Source organism: Cherax quadricarinatus, chromosome 13 (genome assembly GCF_038502225.1).
Source record: "Cherax quadricarinatus isolate ZL_2023a chromosome 13, ASM3850222v1, whole genome shotgun sequence".
Taxonomy (NCBI): domain Eukaryota; kingdom Metazoa; phylum Arthropoda; class Malacostraca; order Decapoda; family Parastacidae; genus Cherax; species Cherax quadricarinatus.
This window is the reverse complement of record NC_091304.1, coordinates 45,319,923-45,342,576: the sequence shown is the minus strand read 5'-3', so window position 1 is coordinate 45,342,576 and position 22,654 is coordinate 45,319,923. Positions and strand designations below refer to the sequence as shown.

At 40.0% G+C, this 22,654-nt stretch overlaps 1 protein-coding gene across 5 annotated transcripts in view; it reads left to right on the top strand.

Moving 5' to 3' along the window:
- The window catches only part of tsl (membrane-attack complex domain containing protein torso-like), a 157,641-nt gene that overhangs the window by 44,209 nt on the left and 90,778 nt on the right, over nt 1–22,654 (top strand). For 2 of the 5 annotated variants that reach the window (XM_070084686.1, XM_070084685.1), the window contains exon 2: nt 9,323–9,632. The exons of 2 other annotated variants lie outside the window; for them this stretch is intronic. In XM_070084686.1, coding sequence (XP_069940787.1) covers nt 9,580–9,632 — 53 coding nt within the window. In that variant the 5' untranslated portion in view covers nt 9,323–9,579. The remainder of the gene's footprint in view (nt 1–9,322; nt 9,633–22,654) is intronic. One more of the 5 variants, XM_070084687.1, reaches the window with a different exon arrangement.

Here is a 22,654-nt window from a genome sequence, read left to right as displayed (position 1 = left end):
TTCTGGTAAACAGACATATGACCTAGCCAGAATCACTGTTGGTCTAGGAAACAGGAAAAAGACAGTAGAAGCTGTGGTAGTAGATGATTTGCCTAAGTCTGTGCAGATCCAGGGATTAAAAGAAACAGTTGCAGCACTGAAAGCAGCTAAGGTCAAGTTAACCTGTCCTGACATACAGACGGACACAATTAGTCCAATTGATTTAATCATTGGAAGTGATTATTATCACTGTTTTGTGTAAAATATAGTAAGTAAACATGATCTTCACTTGCTGAAAACAGCAGGAGGCCACATGATATGTGGTCCCATTCCCTCTCAAAGTGGGAAAGAAGCTGATATTGATTCAGTGGGAAATGTACTAGTTACGAGAATAACCGCTGATCATGTACCACAGCAAAAATTATCATTACTGGAAGAAATGAATGAACCAGTTGATAAGTTGTGGGATTTAGATGCGATAGGTACTGATGTAAATAAACCAAGCCCACAAAAGTCTCAGACTTATAACCAATATTTGGACACTGTCAAGTATAAAGATGGACAGTATCGGGTTAGGTTATCATGGAAATTAAATCCACCACATCTACCTAACAATTATCGCATAGCTTTCGGACAGATGAAAGCACAAATACATGAGCTCAGGAAGAATCCAGAGCTACTGACTGTCTATGATAATATCATACAAGAACAGTTGGACAATAAATTCATTGAGGAAGTAATCGAAGATAAGTTGAAGACAAACGCTCATAATCTCCCGCACCATGGAGTCAGAAAATATTCTGAAACCACTCCACTACGTGTTGTATATAATTGCAGCGCACGTGCAAATCAAGATGTAGCAAGTCTTAATTAATGACTGTCTGATGACCGGACCCTCACTAACTGAGAAGCTTGGAGACGTGCTTATGAAATTTCGCACAAACCCATATGCCTACACGGCTGATATTTCCAAGGCTTTCTTAAGAGTAGGACTACAAGAAATAGATAGAGATTATACTCGATTCTTGTGGCCTGAAAATCCACATGATCCTCAAAGTCCTGTGAAAACTTATCGTTTCAAATCAGTATTATTTGGTGCAACATCCTCTCCATTCTTACTAGAAGCTACTCTAAATACACATTTGAAGAAATCTGAAAGTCCCTTCAAAGAAATCTTAAAGAAAAGTTTCTATGTGGACAATCTTCAAGGTAGTGTGAATAAAGAGGAGGATTTGAAATCCTTATACAGAGAAGCTAACAAGGAGATGAAAGAAGCAAATATGACTCTAAGGATGTGGAATACAAATTCAATGCGATTAAGGGAACTTATCAAAGAAGATTTCCCCGAAGCTGAAATTCCTGATTGCAACAATATACTGGGACTTAATTGGAACACACAGGAAGATACTTTGAGTCTCAAAAAGATAAACAATAAATCATGCAGTACACTCACTAAACGTAGTTTACTGTCAGAGGTATCACAATGTTTTGATCCTCTAGGACTCGTCTCACCAATTACCATGAAGGGTAAAAGGGTAAAATGCTTATGCAAGATGCATGGAAGCTCAAAATTGGATGGGATGAGAACTTGCCTCTAGAAATGAGTCAAGCATGGGATGAAATATCCAGGGAGTTTATACAACTTCATCAAATTAAATTTCCCAGACAAATAGGTCAAGAGGGAAACAAGTACACATTACATGTGTTCTGTGATGCGTCAACCAGAGGTTATGGCGCTGTAGCTTACATGAGTAATGCTGAAGGAAGTACACTAATTACTTCAAAGGCCAGGGTAGCACCCTTGAAGGTCAGAACAGTACCACAATTGGAACTGACAGCACTCTATGTAGGTACAAAATTAGCTGTCTATCTCAACAAAGTACTTGATCATCTCACTATTGAAAAAACCGTGATCTGGAGTGATAATGAAGCAGTTCTCCAGTGGTTAAGAAATAATAAGAGTAAGCTGGTCTATGTACAGAACAGAGTAGCAGAAATAAAAGAGATGCAGAGAGATTATCTCTTTATCCACGTCTCTACCCAAGAGAATCCAGCTGACATGTTGTCACGTGGTGTCCCACTCAAGAAATTTGTGGATAATAAATTATGGCTCCACGGACCGAACTGGCTCTCTAATGAAAATAACTGGCCTCAGCAAAAAGCTCACATTATGCCAGAAGAAACAGTCTGCTTGAACACAGCAGAAATAAGTTGTGTAAATACTGCAGACACAACAGAAATAGTGATTGATGGATCTAAATACTCATCTTTGGGTAGACTCTTAAGAGTTACAGCTCTTGTCTTTAAATTCATTAAAGGAATAAAACCTGATTATGAATGTCTTGAACCCATTAAATACTGGGTGAAACTAATACAGAAAGATGTTTTCTCTACAGAATATAAATTTCTAGAAACACAAGATAAATCCCCAAAGAAACCTGTCATGATTAATTCTTTAGGACTTTATCTCGACTCAGAAAAGATTATAAGATGTCGAGGAAGAATCCATAATTCTTCACTACCTAAAGAAGCCATACATCCAATATTGATCCCCAAGAATCATTGGCTAACAAAACTGATTGTGCAAAACGCCCACAGTAACGTGTTACATGGTGGGGTAGCTGACACACTTTGTCATATACGACAATCCTACTGGATACCTCAAGGTCGACAAAGTGTGAAAAAACAAATAAAGGACTGTATTACTTGTCGTCACTACGATATGCGAGTATGTCAGTATCCAGGTCCACCTCCATATCCCTCTGAAAGAGTTTGTCATATCACTCCATTTGAGGTGACAGGTGTAGATTACGCTGGACCAATAATTTTAACCAAAACAGTTGACAAAGTTCCCATCAAGGTGTACATCTGTTTGTTCACTTGTGCTACGACTAGAGCAGTACATCTAGAAGTAGCCACTGACATGTCTGCTGAAACCTTTATCAAATTATTCAGAAGGTTTGCAGCCAGAAGGGCATGTCCCAGACTGATGATTTCAGATAATGCAACGAACTTTGTTGCTGGTGCTGCTTATATAAGCAAGATCTTTGATCAACCAGAAGTACAACAGATGCTGAATCAACGCAGTTGTCGTTGGAGATACATTCCTCCTAAATCTCCATGGCACGGCGGATTTTATGAAAGAATGATCGGCATTGTAAAACGTTGTTTAAGGAAGACTCTTCATCGTCAAAGAATCGACTTAGAAGAATTCCGTACAGTTGTGACTGAAATAGAAAACAGAGTCAACAACAGACCTCTAACTTATGTTACCGATGATCTGGACAATTTAGAAGTGTTAAGTCCATCTCATTTACTCCATGGCAGAAGGCTCGAACCTGTTCCTCCCATGAATGATAAAGAAATCATAGAGGATCCTACTTATTTCGAACCTGAGCAACTCAGACGTAAATTCAAACACCTTAATAAAGTGATTGAACGTTGGGAGAAAATTTGGCGAGAAGACTATCTCACCTCATTGAGAGAACACTTCTATGGAGCTGGTGTTCCTGAAAATCATAAGTCCTTAAGACCTGGTGACATAGTGATTATCGACAATGATGGTCCGAGGTCCCAATGGCCACTTGGAAAAATTGTGACCATATATCCTGATGCAAATGGAATCATCAGGACAGTTGATGTTTTGAGCAAAGGTGTAGTGAATAAGCGGACAATAAATAAACTAGTACCGTTAGAATTACACAGTGTTGAAAACAAAATTAGTGATTCTCCAGAAACCACACAGACTAAAGCTGTTCAGAAAAGACAAGCAGCAGTGGTGGCGAGTGAGAAAATCAAATTAATGTTAAGTGATGAATAGTTCACCTGCAGCGAACCTCCGCCGCCCCCCAGTGTGGAGAAATTTTCTCCAGGAGGGGGGTATCAGCCCCCTTCACCCCTTTCAGCCCTTTCAGCCCTGAGGGGCCCAGCCCTCTCAGAAGGGGCAAGCATCTTGTTTACTGCTACAGTGAGTAATTGATCACAGATGCCGTACGAGTATGCGACGTGGTCAAGTTGACCGCTGCTCCTTGCAGTCCAGTGTTGCAGAGTGTATTTTAATAAGAGACAGTACATCTCTTACTTTAGCAGGACAATTAAGGAAAATCCTGCTCCCACTTTATTACCATAGTAAAGATAGTGGACATTGTTGTCTATGCTTAAGACAGCAAGAAACAAACATTCTGCTTTGCTTCATCGAGGAAGTGGCAAGGAAGCAAAAGTACTAGGTCAGCTTTTCCTTTGTGCAAGGGGAGTAACGGCATGGGGTGCTGTGGTGTCTTCAGATTACTTTTGACTCTACTGAGAGTGACACTGATGCCAGGATAACCAACAAAGAACACTGATCTGTGCGTTAGTGTGAACAAAGTGTCTCATAAAACACAATAAACACTTAAGAGAAGTGTGATCAGCTTCTTTAGTGATAAGATTGTGAACAATAAAGACAAATCTTGTGGAACACAGTGTACCAGTGTGCGTATTCCTAGACTATGGAAGACGTGGACATCCAAGGACACTTCAGCTTCTATCAAGTCACCGATATCTGTCGAAGGTGTGAAGAACACCATAGCTCACGCTACAAGAGCAAGGTAGGTTACGAATTTCTTGTAGTACGGGGGACTGCGCAGTTCTTGAGTCGCAAGGAGTTTGTAATCAACCTATAGTCGGCAGTAAGGTGCGGACTTTTGAGTCCAAACAAGTATGTAATTTGTCAGCCATCAGTGAATGAAATATGCTGACATAACACCCCCTAGGGGTAATTTATAATCTTACAAATTATAACTCTTTACAGCCCGTTGAGAGATGACTTCGACAGCTTCTCAAGACCTCGTCTGCAGGGGCGGCTGTGCAGGCGATGAGCTGTCTTTCTAAGTTACGTACAAACTCTTTAAACTTAGCTGGTAATGCCATTTCTCAACAAATATACAGGACCCGAAAAGGGGGTAAAAACACTTTCATAGTCATTCATTCAAGAGTGAAGACATCACAGTTGAGGTGACCCTCCGAGCTGCAACATTCCCGACCCTTCATCAGAATGCAATCACTGTACTTTGAGCCTCCAGGATTCATGTCCGACTGACCGGTTTCCCTGAATCCTTTCATTAATGTACTTGCTCACACTCTTACAACATATCAAGTCACAAAAACTATTTGCGTTCACTCCTGTCTAACATGTTTACAAAATCCTGTTGAATATCCAAGAGCCTAGCACTCTAAAATTCTTTTACCTCCTCCCTCCCAACTTTACTAGAACGACCCCTCCCTCTCCTTCCTTCCACCCTAGATTTATATGCCCTGCTAGTCACTTTTTTTTCCTTTATCCTCTCTAAATTTCCAAACAACCTCAACATCCCCTGAGTTCTCCCCCTAATCTCAGAACTCTGAACCCTCTGCGTTGTATTCACGCCACACTGTGCCCTAAAAACGGCATCTCCACCACCTTAAACTTCCTCAATGAAACGATTAAAACCCATATATCACACTCATACAACAGTGTTGGCAATGTTATAAACTGGTACAAGTTCTATTTTGCTTTCATATTTATGTCGTGCCGAATAAGTAAAACTTGCGATTTTGGCTTAAATAGCAACGCACTTCCTGCCGAATAGGACAAGCGAAAATTTGTGTATGGAATAAATTCGCAAAAATCATTCTGAACCTAACGAAAAAAATATAATTCATTGTGCTTGTTTTTTATTAAATTATTGTAAACTTATATAAAATATACTTAGCTGGATTAGGCTAAATTAAATTGCGCTTGTTATAATAATGTTAGATAAATTTTCTAAGGTTCTTTTGGTACAAAATTATTAATTTGTTCTTATATATACAAATTATTAATTTGTATATATATGCAATAACAACACTGCGGCTAGCCAGAGGATGTAACCCGTGTCGTTTTAGCCCGCCTCGTGGGAAACCAGCCAAAATTCAAACGGGGAGTATAATGAAATTAACTCTGAGGCTACCACACCATCACATGTCCTCGCACCATGAAGCAAGCCTAGTTCGCTGGGCTCATAATATTTGTAGGATTATATGATCCAGTGGTTAGAGCGTCGTGAATTTTGCCTGGCTTCCCACGAGGGAGACTAAAACAACATGGGCTTGATCATCCAGTTAGCCGGACACGAGGAACTGACACTTGATGCAATACAGGCAGACAGACGAATTACTAAACAATGAATGACAGAATTATGACCAGAGGTTAAATGTTACACTAACTGGACCAACCTGTCTGGCTGCCTCATCCCGGCAGTCAGGGGAAGTGATAGTGCGAGTCTGTGGTCCTGATTCGGCACGTTTGGTTTGGGTCACTTTTCCTGTCTTGGGAAGGTGTGGTGAATCAGTTTAAGTGTGTTTGTAGGCTTTGGGAGTTTAGAACTGTGGCTACCAGTATTATCACCAGTAGCACCGTGACTACCAGCATTGCTATTTGTAGTAACGTGACTGCAAGTGCTGTTGCTGCTAGTATTGTTACTGGTAGTATCGTAACTGCTAGTATTGTTAGGGGGTAGTACCATAACTGCTAGTATTGTTACTGGTAGTACTATAACTGCTAGTATTGTTACTGGTAGTATCATAACTGCTAGTATTGTAACTGGTCGTACCATAACTGCTAGTATTGTTACTGATAGTACAATGCCAGTATTGCTACTGGTAGTACAGTGCTAGTATTGTCACCAGTAGCACATGACTGCTAATTTGGTTACTGGTAGCACTATGACTGCTAATTTTGCTACTTATAATACACTGTTCACAGTTTTGTACTCTCTCTCTCTCTCTCTCTCTCTCTCTCTCTCTCTCTCCCTCTCTCTCTCTCTCTCTCTCTCTCTCTCTCTCTCTCTCTCTCTCTCTCTCTCTCTCTCTCTCTCGTATTAGCTCCTCTTCTTTCACTTGCGACATCTTCATTACCCCTTGCATCACCACTTATAATTTCCGTCATATTGCGGTTGTGCAAGACATTTCACTCTCGTGAAAATAATCACCAATTATCATATTTGATAAACGACTTCCTGTACAGGCTGTCTTTCTTCAGGGAGTGCGGCATCAACAAGACTTAATAATCCTCGTTTAAGGTAGCTAGGTGGATCTCCCTTTCACCGGAGTATGTTATGATTAAGACACGTGTGCAACAGTTGGGTATATGTATTGTTGAAGTGTTTCGCCTACGCGGTAGACTTTTTTAGGCCAATACAAAGAAGTGTTTGTAACAGTGCCTCTGCGATAAAATCACCCATTTGTTGCACATGTGTATTCGTCATCAACTTGTTTGTCTTTTACACTATTTTTAAGACAAGATATGTATACACAGGGAGGTGTATACCTTTTAAAGTATATTCACTGAGAGTTAACTTTATTCCTTATTTTAGTTACTAAGAGATCTTGGGTGATGGTATACAGGTGACGAGCAGCCTTTAATGGGCCCTGAGTAGTCGATAGGTTTTATAGGTAATAAAAAAAAACAATCAATTGGATGGTTGGAGATAGTGTGGGGGTGTTCCAAGTGCGAGTGTGAGCTCTGTTGAAAAATGAGAGTACTATTGACTGTGAGTCCTGGTTACTGCTTGAGAACTGGTTACCGTGAGGTCATCAGGAGAGCCCGACACGCGGGGTACTTTCTAAGAGGCCCCTGTTTATTTCTGGTCATGCAGGTTGGATCTCTGCCTCCAGTACCTCACAGCAGGTTCCTGACCTTTCAAGTGTCGGTTCGCGGTGATACACTGCCAAGCCGTCTCTAGCCACTTGTTGGGTGAAGGATACATTGCCGATAAGAATGAAGTTTAAGATACATGTGCGAGATGAAGACTTTACTTCGACAACGTTTCGCTCTAAGGAGAGCACCCCTTAAAGCGAAACGTTAACTCAATAAAATCCTGTTCTGTTGCACGTTTCTATCTTCTGGGGACATATAAGACGTTATGACGACTTCTTAAATAAGATGCTCACCAGTACGGAACTCCATACAGTCTTCATAACGAAAGATTTAGAGCAGCATCAAGCAATATCTTGCTTTCATAACACAAGATATTCATTGATATCCATCACCGTTGTCCGTCAAGACTAAAGAGATTCACTAGTGTTAATCACCATCTTCCTGGGATCTAAACATTGGTCGGCCGACATGAAGAAGAAAAAAAAATATGAACATAAGAACATAAGAAAGAAGGAACACTGCAACAGGCCTACTGACCCATGCGGAGCTGGTCCATGTCCCCCCCGCCGGATTAGACCAATGACCCCCCCCCCCCGATTAGCCCAATGACCCACCCAGTCTGGTCACCTCCACTCAAGGATAGAGCACTGCACCAGACCCAGCAGCACAAGCTAGTCAGGTCCAACTCACACCCACCCACACCCACTCGTGTATTTATCTAGCCTATTTTTAAAACTACACAACGTTTTAGCCTGAATAACTGTACTCGGGAGTTTGTTCCACTCATCCACAACTCTATTACCAAACCAGTGCTTTCCTATATCCTTCCTGAATCTGAATTTTTCCAACTTGAAACCATTGCTGCGAGTTGTTTTCAAAACAACTTAATGAATTGATAAAGATCTACATAGAATAGAACGATGTCCAATGAAGGATTCCTCTGATATGTTTCTCTCGCCCTCAGCACTCTCTTCCTAGCACTCTTCCTCAGCACTCTCTTCCCAGCACTCTTCCTCAGCACTCTCTTCCCAGCACTCTTCCTCAGCACTCTCTTCTAGTCCCTCTCGAGGCAGAGCTCAAGAAGTCTAAGGTTCTCCGAACTTTCACCCCCAAGAAGTCTCAAGAGCAAAGATATTTTCTGTTTTATTTATATGTAAGACAGCTTAATTGTCATCATCTATCTCAGTTGTTGTTGAGAAATTCGTTAACCTTCTCTTTCCTGTTGTTTATACAGCGGCGTCATAATTACAGAGTAGTTACGCCTTCCTATCGCTGACGTCGTAATAATTACAGTAAAGTGTTACAAATTTCACCAATGTATTATTTATAAAAGCAATCAGCGTGACGACGATATTTGGCAGTAACAGTTAAATAATATAGATCATTTATGAGTAAACCTTCCAGGAATTTATAAAGATAATCCGATCACCATTAACTGAAAATAAGGGTCAAATAATATTGGTAATATAGCCCATATAATAATATATTACTATTATTTTTAACTTTTTTGTTTATATATATATATATATATATATATATATATATATATATATATATATATATATATATATATATATATATATATATATATATATATATATATATATATATATATATATATATATATATATATATATATATATATATATATATATATATATATATATATTGCTTTTCTCAATTTTACAGTGTATTGACTCTATCCAGAAATGAAAGAAAATATATCAAATAACCCGCCATTATTCACTATGTGTATATCAGTGTGGCTTTCTTACATCCTCCGTGAAATATTAAGTGAAAAGATATGGCAGTGTTAGCATGGTATAGCATAGACAGAACACTGGACTCACCAGAGCCACTCTAGTGAGGGAGTGATCACTTACCATCGAAGCCCCACCGTCCGCGGCATCACATCAAACTCAGCAGGTGGCACAGCAAAAGATGGGATGGCGGCGACTAATTCTTCAGTGTGTGATTTGGTCCGCAGTCACCTGACCGCGTAAGTTTTTCTTCTCTTTCACCAAGAAATGTTCAAATTGTGTTTTATTTTTTTCTTGCGAATTTCCTTTCAAACTGCAGATGGAATTTAGCCAACCTATCGTTCGGTACGTTTAAGGTTATTATCAAGTCGCTGGCGACTTGACAATGATCTTGAATAGTTCAAAACGAAGTTCATCTTCCATTTGAAATCTGTGGTTAAGTTGTGATTTTTTTTTCCAGCCACAGTATTGTGGGACGTCTGATGTGACTTTCATTCTCCCTATAAAAGGTTATGTATTTTAGTAGCAGCGTGTCCAGTTTCACATCAGATCTAATCCTAGTGGCTTCGTTTCAAGTGGATGTTTATATATGTTTGTATAGTAGGGTGGAGAGGTTACAATAATGTTGGATTGCATTTGTATCCTTCACTAAAAGGCAGCTTAGAATGATCTTCGTCTCCCGTTTAAGTAGGTAATTAAACATGACTGACATGTCAAGTCCCTACATTCATTTCTTTTTCACCTATGTGTGTTTCTGTATATCTACATGCATGTGTACAAATATATGTGCGTGAATGTGTAACTGTTTGGATAATATTCGTGAATCTTTCCTCGGATGTCTCACTCGCACTCAATTTATCTGCACGAAACAGCACAGACCATACGATCCTATGTTGACCCAAGGAACCGAAGCATCAATCCCTCGTCTGACTCCCCCCTGCATATCTCATAATCAACCTGTCTTCTTGCAATCTTACTACATGACCCAGCCATCTTGACCAACCCTCTCCGTCTCCGAGCACACTCATCTCACCCTCAGCTACCTAATCACAAGTGTTCCTGTCCTCAGCAAACTGATAATGAATTCAACCATCTTAAATTCAAAGCTCTAAAGACTTCAAAGAATTCTATTACACAAATAACCCGCATATAGGAGAGAGAGAGGAACTTACGACGACGTTTCGGTCCGATTTGGACCGTGACTGTAAATGGTCCAAGTCGGACCGAAACGTGCGGGTTATTTGTGTATTATTCCAGTCACGGTATTGTGCCTTTTTGTTCCTTTAGAGTTCTATTGCTATTTCACTCTCAATAAACTAAACATATTTCGGTCACTATTCGAACTGTGAAGGATATTCCCGTATTACATAACCACAGTCTCAGTGAACGCAGTTAAATATAAGCGTTGAAGATCTGAAGCCAATCAGAAGAGGAATTATTAAGTAATCAAAGGGAAACTACTTTTCAAATTTCTTCAAGAAAAATGGTAAAGTAGGACAAAATGCATTTTATGTCTAATTTAGATCTCTCTCAAAAAAAAAAAGACCGACATTCTAAAAATTTCTAATGTACACGAGGTCATTAAATTTGAAGTTGCATTATCAAATTGAAGGGTTGAAACTATTTTAATATTCCAAATTTCTTCCATTAGAAAAAGAAATTTGGACCAACACTGGCCAAAATCAAGGTAATTTTTTGGGTCTAAGACTGACCAGTGTTTAAACAATTAACTAAGGAAGTAAGAAAATAATTAAGCAAGTTTCATTTAAGCTTGAAGTAAATAATTTATATACAGCTGTCCCGAAAGCAAACATAGAAGTACATTATGTAGATTTAACTTAAAATAATCCAAATAACACTGTGATTTATTTCTTATCAGAAGAGACATTCTCGAGTTATTTTTCAAAGACCAATATGAATAAAAAAACAAATTGGTACGTTAAAATTTACGCAATATAATGTCAAGGCGAAGCTTCTAATAATTAAAACATCGTCACTGAAAGGTTAAAGCTGACCGGAAGAGGCATTCTCCAGTTATTGCATAAAATCCATCAAAATTTGCACCTACGTAACCTATATCCCGCAAAAAGTTTCATTCATTTCATACCTGGAGTATACCTGGAGAGGTTTTCAGGGGTCAACGCCCCCTCCGCCCGGTCTGTGACCAGGCCTCGTACGATACATCAACCATTTACGATTGATGCTAATCAAAGGTGTGTTATTTTAAATAGGGGAAAGCACTAAACCCGTTGAGGGTCATTTAGCACCTGTGAGATGGACGACATTCAGGCTCAGGGGAGAGGAGGATTAGTCCAGTTCCTTGGATCAAGAGCCTCTCATGAGAACCAGAGTACCAACCTTAAGGAAGTGTAATTCAGTTTTATATTGCAAAATGTAATTATACCATTTCGAGATTAAAAATGGCGCCCACACACTCCATTTACAATATCAATCTTCTTTTAAAGCAGAATACACCAATGTTAAATTGAAATGGTGATCAGAAGTCCCTCTTTAAAGCCACCTCACGAAAATCGATTTCGGGAATGGTTCATTTAAAATTGAGGATATAACACCCGCACTATAATTGTTCCACAAACCTTCAAGTAACAGCTGACCAGAGTTTAAAATTTGAAGCCGGCTGGATAATGCATTCTGAAGTTATAAAAGCGAAGACCTTAGCTGGGACGAGAGAACTGTAGCTAACACTGGGATGGCTCTGTGCAGAATTCAAGGGCTCACTAAACCAAGGAAATTTAAAAACGCAATAATAACCGCTAGTCTTCAAAATTCCTCAATTATTTTTTTTCCATTTTTATTAGATTTAAAATTCTCTACATCCTCTAGGTAAAAAAATTATTTTGTATGTTTGAAGATAGTCCAGTTGGATACAGCATCCAACGATTCCAATATTTACTTTGACAAATTTGACCACACACAAATTAAACTCAATGGGTACTATCCTGACCAGTAAGATGCATCAGTTTTTATGTATGGAAGCTATTCAGAAAAGACAGACTCAACTGTTTTTAACTTGATGAAGAGGGAAATCAAAATTTCGCACAATTTTGTACATTAAATGGACAAATCTCCAACTACCCACCCGAATTTTATTCTGCAATCGTCGAATTAAGAGACACTTTTTTTCTGAACGTTTGAGGCTACACAGCTGAGAATTTTGGGAAGATACTAGAGCCATTCTAGGATGCTGGGAATGAGTTCAACAGCTTTGGTGATAGACCACGTGCACATGCCAATTGTTTCCAGAATCAGGCTCTAGTTACCGTACACAGGCAGTCAAAATTTGAAGCCAATCAAATAAGGGAATCTCCAATTATGAGCGAATTGAACTAGAAAGGTTAAAGGAATAAAAATCATGCAACCTTTCATACGTCCTTTTTCTGGGATACTTAAAAATCCTTTGTAGCATTTTAGTCTTAATCCCATTGACACTTACTGTGTCTCCCACAGTTATCTTATAGTATATCCTTCCCCACGAGTATCATCCACCTATACTGTGCCTCCCAGAGCACTTCTTGTCTCTCTATTTATACGCTGCTAGTGTCTCCACACGCTCACCTCTCATTTCTTCCTCGCTATCGTCCGCCTTACTGTGTCTTTACACGGTCATCCTACAATACTCCCTGCCTCACTCTCATCCACCCCAACTGTGTTGTGGAGAAGGAGTGTACCCCTTTTCACTTCAAGTAACAGCCCCGCTTCTCGAATTCATTTGAGGATGAGTGCTGCTTCAGGACTTGGATGCTTCTTTTGAAGGAGGGTGCTACGCAGTGTGCTTGTCTCTTTCCCTTTCCTATGCTCTCACTCGCTCGATAAACTCTTCCACTCTTTCACTAGCTAAGTTAACTATTTCTCATTCTCTGCCTCCTTTGTTAAACTTTCTCACTTGCTCAACATACAAAGAAAGAAACATTAGAGTTCACAACCAACTTATAGATTGAGGACGAATTTAAAACGTTTCGGTCTGTCCTTGACTTATATCAGGTTGCAAGAGAGAAAACGGGATAAATCCAGACTAAAGTTCAGTAGTAGATGTTGGGTGATAGCCAGGGTCGGGTCGGTTGACTTATTGCCTGGGTCGGGTCAGGATGGGGTCGGGATAGGAGAGGGATGAGACACCCAGTGCCGGTCAGGTCACATTTATTCTGAAGCCTAAAGCATTTGACAATGTAATGAGAAAGGCAAGTCTTGATATTGGTCACAGGACGGAGCGAAATGTCATCTAATTTGTGTGCTAGATGTGAATTCTTACAGTCAATGTACTGTATCTTCTATTCCCCAAAGGTTAAAGGGAACTACACTTTGCTACACTGGGGGAGAAGACAGCTGGGAAATCACGATTAGGGTGCAAAATATAATCAAACTAATCTTAATAAACCTGAGGGGTGGATAGTTTGAGAGGAGGGGAACAGGAAGAAGGGGACATATGTGAGACTTAATGACGCAAATGAGTACCAAATATGTCAGAAAGTACTTTTTCAGTCTGAGAAAGTGGGTTAGTGTGTGGAATAATGTAGGCTCAAGAATAGGTATAAGGCCCATGAGGCTAGGAATAGAGTAGCTGGTAAATATTTGAAAGCGGTACTAAGAGCCGAGAGTTGACCCCGCTGTCACAAATGTATAAATATGCAGACTAGGTAAAAAAAACTCTGCCACTCACATTTACTAAGTTAACTCCATCTTTTTTATCTCTCTCTCTCTCTCTCTCTCTCTCTCTCTCTCTCTCTCTCTCTCTCTCTCTCTCTCTCTCTCTCTCTCTCTCTCTCTCTCTCTCTCTCTCTCTCTCTCTCATGCTCACTTTCACTGTTACCTACCAGGTCCACCCTCATAGTCTAGTCACGACTGCAGTAACGGAATGTTATCTTACTCAGGACTTTCTCTTAAGCTTAAGGAAGGAGGTGGAAGGAGGGTGGGAGAACTGTTGTGAAGGACTCATGACTGGGTCATGTACAGTGCAGTTCCCACAGTTAGTTCGTCTTCAAAGAAGAGGAAGAGAAAGTTAAGAAAGTGGAGATGCGCTGAATGAAGGGGGTCGCCTCACCTGTCAAGGGTTGAGAGTCGTCTGGCAAATTATTGGAGTATTTTGTTGAGTTTTTCACTAGTGTTTGTTTGATCAGTGAACAGATTTCCTTTTTTTTTTTTTTTACTTTCTTATACCGACAATTTCCATCTAATATGGTCGTGTAATGTTTTAATCTTTACTTCACGTTTGACTGAAATGATGTTTTCTTGATACTTTTCTCCTTCCCTTCTGATTCTCTAGTAGTTATTATTGGTTCTTCTACTCTGTTTTCTGTTTCCTGCCCTCGTTTTCTCCTATTTTTGCCCATGTTTTCTTTAGCTTTATCATTCATACTTTATTAAATCTTGAATACCTATATTTCTCTTCTCAATTTTTGAGTAATGTGAGTCTGTTTCTTGTTCCCATTTTTGGGTGATGTAATTCATTATGTTTTGTGTCTTTTCATTATGTTTTGTCTTTTTTCATTGTTTCTTTGTAATTACAAGAGCATTTTTATATTCACATTTGTTTCTTTGGTAAACTATTCTCGTGGTTTATTTCCCTCCATTTCATTCTCCTCCTTTCACCTTCGTCACGTATTTCAACCACATCCTGCATTACCTGCTTGCAGGATGTGGTACAGGTGCTCCGTACTGAATATTGTCAGTATCACATTTACTGTTTGCACTGTTACGAGTCCTTCCTCATTCAAAAAGTTCCATTTTCCAAGCGTGTCAGCTCGGTGATCTGTTGCTACTCTGCTCTTAACAAACAGTCATGATGCCTTGCCTCATTTCTAATCTTTAAACAAGGGAAAAAATATGGAGTTTGGCAGGAGATGATTTTCTTCTTACTCTTGTTACTGTGTACTCACTGTCTTGTTTTTGCTAGGGTAGACTCAGCTCTTGTCCTTGTCTCCTCCTACGAATGACTGGCTCTAGTGGCTGCTGGGCTGGAACTGCAGTGATATATAAATCAGTGGGCGAATCATTGTTTTTTAATGTAGGTATCCACTGGCTGCTGATCTCGAGGGCTACGTCGTATCTACTCTTGGAAATGTGTTTAATCAAATTTCGCTAATAACACAAACTTGAGGAGCAAAGCTGCAACATCACTTGAGAGTCAACAATTGCAAGCCAACATAGACAACTTAGCCAGTTATATTAATAAATTACGACTTATTTCAATGTTGATAAATGTAAACTAATACATTTAAGAAACAAAGAATTAAAAGGCAAGTTAGTGGAAGAAAAACTTTATTTACAGATGTGTCGCTCTAAGCAGAGCTTTATCATATCAAAGTCACTATTTACTTTGTACTTACTAGTTAAAATTAGTAATTTTAACATGTGTATACGCACTGACCTTGTTTCTAGGCATAAATATCATACATAGAGTATTGCGAGTGTTGTTTTCATCATGTCTGTTCACCCTCTAGAATGCTTATCTGAAACAAGAATAATCTAGCCAAGCAAACCTAACCTAACCTAACTTAGCCAAGTTTTGAAGAAAACTCATAAAAATGTGTAAAATGTTAGCTGATTCATTTTGATATTGTAAGTGACTTGTGTTTGATGGCAAAGCTACTATGATGCATTTTTGACTTATGCTCAAGCTGGAAACTTGTACAAATAAACTGAATACCTTACTACACGGAAAGCAGATTACAGCATATGCAGCAATAACCGAGGTGACATGAGAGGTTAGCGTCATCTGTAGCGTTGAATCCAGCGACTCTTGTATTTACTGGTGGGTTTGTGAGCTGTTGCAGTAGTTTTGCCAGCGAGCTGGCGATATTGAAGGTTCTCTGCTTTTGCTCTGTGGTGCCTATATGAATGCGACCTCCAATCAGTTTTGGAGGTCGCATTCATTAGCTTACCGGAGCAATATTCCTGTGTTGAAGCAGCGATGGCATACCAGTGTTTTATATACCCGTGGTTAAGCTGGCTAACCAGTGCTTTTTACATGTGGTTAAACTGGCTTATAACTGCTATACATACCCGTGGTTAAGCTGGCTTACAACTGCTATATATACCCCTAGATAAGCTGGCTTACAACTGCTATATATTCCCGTGGTTAAGCTGGCTTACAACTGCTATATATTCCCGTGGTTAAGCTGGCTTACAACTGCTATATATTCCCGTGGTTAAGCTGGCTTATAACTGCTATATATACCCTTGGTTAAGCTGACTTACAACTGCTATCTATTCCCGTGGTTAAGCTGGCTTATAACTGCTATATATACCCTTGGTTAAGCTGGCTTACAACTGCTATATATTCCGTGGTTAAGCTGGCCTACATCTGCTATGTATTCCCGTGGTTAAGCTGGCTTACAAATGCTATATATACCTGTAGTTACATAGGCTTACTTATACCAGGTTTTACTCCCTATTTAAAAATAACGAATACCCTTTTGGTGATCTAGAAATATCTGGGATAGGATTGCTGTTGTCTTTCCCCTAACCTTACACACCTAATGACATAAGCAGTAGCCTCGCATACATTTGAAATTATATTACTGGTTTTCTCTCCTCCCTCAGTACCAGGACTGATCATTGTTGTGGTCTGTCAGTACCATCTCAGGGTGGCTGTCAGGCAGCAAGACGACAATCACGAGCACAAAGAGACTAGAGGAGCGAGTACTATATTAGACGTTTTTCAAGAAGGATCCTCGCAAAACGTTTCACTCAAAGGATGCCATGACTTAAAAAGCTCAACTTTGAGTGAAACGTTGTCTAATGAATGTATTAATATAAGTGCTGTAATTCTGCCTATCATCCTAGGCTAGTTTTACCTAGCGAACCCCACCTTTTCCGCTGCTTGTTTGGTATCGTGTTACGATTCCGTGAGTGATGATGGCTAGGTTTATCTAGTTTACACAGACTTATAAAAGCGTTTATTTAACAACACATATAATCAAATTAAAATAACGACTGCGACACGCTTTTCATCGCGGTACTAAGCAACACTGGGAAACGTTTAGATGCGACAAGAATCACTGGTTGAAAGAGAATGAGTTGCAAGGACTGCACTGCTCTAAGAACTTATCATTGAGAACGTCCGCTTGTTACTAACTTGGGCCAGTAGGTTTACTGCAGCGCTCCTTTCTTCAGTGGATGTGACTTGGACCTGACTAGCATGGGCCAGTTGGTCTGCTACAGTGCTCCTTAATTATGTTCTTATGATACTTCTCCCCTGGTAGACATCTCTCTGCAATGACTTCTTATCTCCCACCAACACTCCCATCTCAGATAAATGTTTATCCTTTCTGACGAACTTTGCCTAACTTTTCCAAACAAGTTTCCCATGTCTTGCGTCACAGCATGAGTTTTTCCAGTTTGTTAATTAGTCACTTGTGAGACCTTCAGACTGTGCAGAAAAAAATCCAGTCTACCGTCAGCTAATCAGGGAACTTGAGTAGGTAAGAGGTGCAGTTCAAAATTTTTCTTAACCTGTGGTGTTAGGAAGTGGCAATTCCTGTGACGCTTGGGGGAAAAAAATGTTCACGCTTTAAGACAGGAAACATCACTATTTAACTCGACTAATGTTAGCATACGTTCATCCCTTCCCCTGGCACTATTGCTGTTGATAAGTGCTGCTACAGGTTCTTGCTACACTGCCAGCACTTTCTGCCACGTCTGTTACCATCACCAATGTTGTTAGACGATCTTGCTAACACTGCCAGCACTTTCTGCCACGTCTGTTACCATCACCACTGTTGTCACACGATCTTGCTAACAATGCCAGCACTTTCCGTCACCTCTGGTACCACCACGATTGTTGCATGCTTCGTCTAACATTACCAACACTTTCTTCCATTCCTGGTAGTGTCACGTCATGTTTTAGTGTCATCTGAGTAAGCGGAGAGGGATGGGACTGTAGACGGCGTATTTGGATCATTCACTGCCCCGTTGACAGCGTAAATGAGCGCTCGGGGGCACGGATGAGGAAGACTGAGCTAAGAAAAAGTTGTCAAGGAAGCTTGATGTTATTGACTCACTGTTCCAGTCTTGCAATAAAGTTGTTATTGACTCAGAAAATAAAAAAAAATCATTCAAAATACATAATAATGAGACTCACATTGACTGACCATCGCTTTTTATGTGGATGTCCTGATCTTGTCGCTTCTACTTATGACTCTGTACCTTTACTGAAAACTTGACTCTTGATAGTCTTCTTTTTCTTCGACTTTCGCTTAGGGTGCTTCAGCGATGTGGTTATTAGCACTACCATACTATGATGCAAATTTCTCTTAAGCTTGTCTATGGATTTACACTATCGCAATGTGAATCCCGGCAAGGTTCTCACAGTTTTCTACCATAAGATGACTGAAGATGATAGCGATTTAAAAGACGTGCCATCACGGGTGGCTATTTGCTGCGTGGATGAATGTTACTCCTGAGTGAGAAAACACAGGTACCACATGGAGAGATGATTCAAAATATTGCCGAGACATAAGAGAGAATGGGGAAAAAAATGTCAAACACTGAGAACAACAGAAGCGAAAATAAGCAGACGAACTGGGAATAAGCACCTGAGAATAAGAAAGAAAGTAGGATGTCAAATAAAAGTCAAAACACTGTCAAATGAAACAATAGAACTGAAATTGCTTCACTATAACGTAAGATGATTGTAAAGAACAAGGGATTGAACTCCATTATTTTCTAGATAAGCAAATTATACCACTTAGGAATTATTTACAGCTGACGAAGTCATGATACATAGATTTTGTTTGTAGAATTTTATCATGTAAATGTAAGGAAATTTTCTGAAGTTTTGTGAATAAATTATAGCTGAAATAATCCACATAATCAAGTAATGAGACAATCAGTGGGACTAATTCTGCTGAAAAAGTTTATATTCAATTTAATTTATATCAGCTGATCATGGAAATTTACATATATTTGTTTCATAGGAGAAACATTTCAAGAGATTAGAAGCTAGAAACTTCTTGGATAGGAAGTGTAAACACAGGTAAAAAGAGACTTGTATATTTGTACCTCAGACCCTATTATCTGCTGAAGAGGGGCTCAAAATAAGGCCCAAAAATTCATGTCTCTTTTCTTATGTTTACATTTTCTGTCCGAGTGATTTCTCACTTTCTTCGATCATTTGTTTATGAAAGTTTAATCCATACATTGCAGTAGATTAATCAGTGTAAGGTTTCTTCACTGTTGCAAGGTCTGCTCTCAGTGTTACTCGATTGTGAGGTTTAGAATTACAAGTGTTTAAGAGGGTTTTACTTACCAACAGTTTCTCGTAAAACAGGTACAAGACCCGTTCATACCGGTACCCTTACAATACCTGTTACGGAGACAAATAGCGTAGTGGACGACACTGAAGAAGACATATGTTGCAGTAAAAGCTATTATTGCGTACAACGTACGGTTCTGTGTCGACCTTTAACAAGTCATGACTCGATTAAGCTCAACACGGAGTGAATCACTGTTCCTACAACAGCTTGTTCAGCCAGGTGTATATTTCCTTCCATACCTGTTATGCGAAGGATGAACTCAGGAAGGATTAAATACAAGTTCCTGCAATAACCAGACGCTGACAGCCACACTCACCTACATTTTACACACTCAGTAAGAATACGGTACATGCAGTTTCCTCAGCCCCTGCAAAGTGGGTCTTGATAGGTCACTCAGGTGAGTGGCATTTGACTCGCGGTGTCCTTATTGTAGCTCTTACGGGACTCAGGCAGCGAGCGTGCCTCACCAGCCCACGCTGACACTCAGATGAGCTCAGGACACACTCCAGCTTCATTGTTGGTGTTAGTGTTGCTGGTATTATTGGTGTTGGTGGTGTTGATATTGGTGTTACTGTTGTTGGTGTTAATGTTGATGTTGATGTTTGCATTTTTGTTGTTATTATTGTTACTGATATTATTGTTGTTGGTAGTTGGGGTGGTTGTTGGTGGCGGCGTTGTAATTGTTGGTGGCGGCGTTGTAATTGTTGGTGGCGGCGTTGTAATTGTTGGTGGCGTTATTTGTGTTGCTGTTGTTGTTTTGAGGTATTGTTGTTATTGTTGTCATTGCTACTGGCGGTAATTAATTAAAAATATGAAAGAATTTGCATGTTATTATCGTTTACTGCGGATTACAGGGTGTTGAAGGCTTGTTGTCACTGTCAGCCATGGGAAAGCCTTACACACAGACTTATAAACGTGATAACGGTATACAGTACCGACAAGTTAAGTATCTTCATTCAGAAATGAAGATGATGTAATCAGTCCATCAACTTTGGAGAAAAAGTATTTGAGGTGGTCAGTCCCTCAGCCTGGAGAATAGTTCACCTCACCTTTGACAGTATTTAATTAAGACTCCGTTCTCATGCTACAGCTTCATATCGCTCTAGTTCATGGAGCTGACTCTTCTCCAAGTTGAGGGACTGATCACCTCAAATACTTTTCCTCCGAGGTTGATGGACTGATTACATCAATTTGACTTCACTATTACACCTGTTCCCTCTGTATTTGACTGAAGAAGTCTCCTGTATAAACGAAACGTTTCATCAATAAAGATACCCAACTGTTACACATGTATCTTATAATTCGGTCGAGCACAGTAGCAGCAGAAGCAGCAGCAGAAGCAGCAGAAGCAGCAGAAGCAGCAGCAGAAGCAGCAGAAGCAGCAGAAGCAGCAGTAGCAGCAGAGATGTAAAGACGATGTAATAAGCATGTGTGTCTTATTTATCAGCCACAGACTCATACAGCGTTGGGGGAAAAATGGGAAGCAGACAGATTTGAAATGATGAAGGAGGCTGCTCCAATTCTTTGGATCGACAGCCCTTCAGTGTCCAGGTACCCATCTTGAAGGATAAGGCGACTTGCAGATTATTATTATTATTATTATTATTATTATTATTATTATTATTATTATTATTATTATTATTATTATTATTAACAAAAAGGGCACAATACTGTGACTGCATTATTATTAATAATATTATTTCTTTTAAAGGGTGTTGCCCGGGTCACAGTTAATGTCACAAAGCCGGGATCATGAATGATAGAGCGCTAGTTGGTTTGCTTGGGTCACAAAGGTCACAAAGCCTGGGTCAGGTGTGACCGGACGCTAGCTGGTGTTGCCTGGGCCACAATAAAGGTCACAAAGCCTGGGTCAGGTGTGACCGGACGCTAGCTGGTGTTGCCTGGGTCACAATAAAGGCCACAAAGCCGAGGTCAGGTCAGGCCTCACCTCCATGTTTCCTCGCTAAAAGTTCAGTGTGCGAATTGCTGCTGTTGTTGCTGTTGGTCTTACCTTTGCTGCTGTTGTTGCTGCTGCTGTTGCTGCAGATGTTGCTGCTGTTGTTGCTACTGGCGCTGCTGCTGTTGTTGCTGATATTGATGCTTTTGCTGCTGTTGTTGTTGTTGCTGCTACTGGTGTTGTTGTTGTTGCTGCTGCAATCTTACACTTTGCACCTGTTTATCTCATCCTTGTACTTGTTCCTCTCATCCTTGTACTTGTTTATCTCATCCCTGTACTTGTTCTTATTTCTCTACTTGTTCGTCTCATCCCTGTACTTGTTCCTTTCATCTCTACACCTGTTTCTCTCATCCTTGTACTTGTTCCTTTCATCACTGTATTTGTTCCTCTCATCCCTGTACTTGTTCCTCTCATCCCTGTACTTGTTCCTCTCATCCCTGTATTTGTTCCTCCTGAGTATACTACAAACTCCAGTCACACAATAGAGAGGAAAAGTAATGTGAGAGACCTGGGAGTGGTAATGTCAGAGGATCTCACCTTCAAGGATCACAACAATGCCACTATCACATCTGCTAGGAAACTGATAGGATGGATAATGAGAACATTCAAGACAAGAGATGCTAAGCCAATGATGATCCTTTTTAAATCACTTATTCTTTCTAGGCTGGAATACTGCTGTACATTAACATCCCCATTCAAGGCAGGTGAAATTGCAGAGCTAGAGAATGTACAGAGAACCTTTACTGCACGTATAAGTTTCTTCAAACACCTTAACTACTGGGAGCGCCTGGAAGCACTTGACTTGTACTCACTAGAGCGCAGGCGAGAGAGATATCTCATAATCTACACCTGGAAGATTCTGGAGGGACTGGTCCATAATATGCACACAGCAATCACTCCATACGAAAACAAAAGACTTGGCAGGCAATGCAACATACCCCCAATGAAAAGTAGGGGTGTCACTGGTACACTAAGAGAGAACACAATAAGTGTCCGGGGCTCAAGACTGTTCAACAGCCTCCCACCAGCA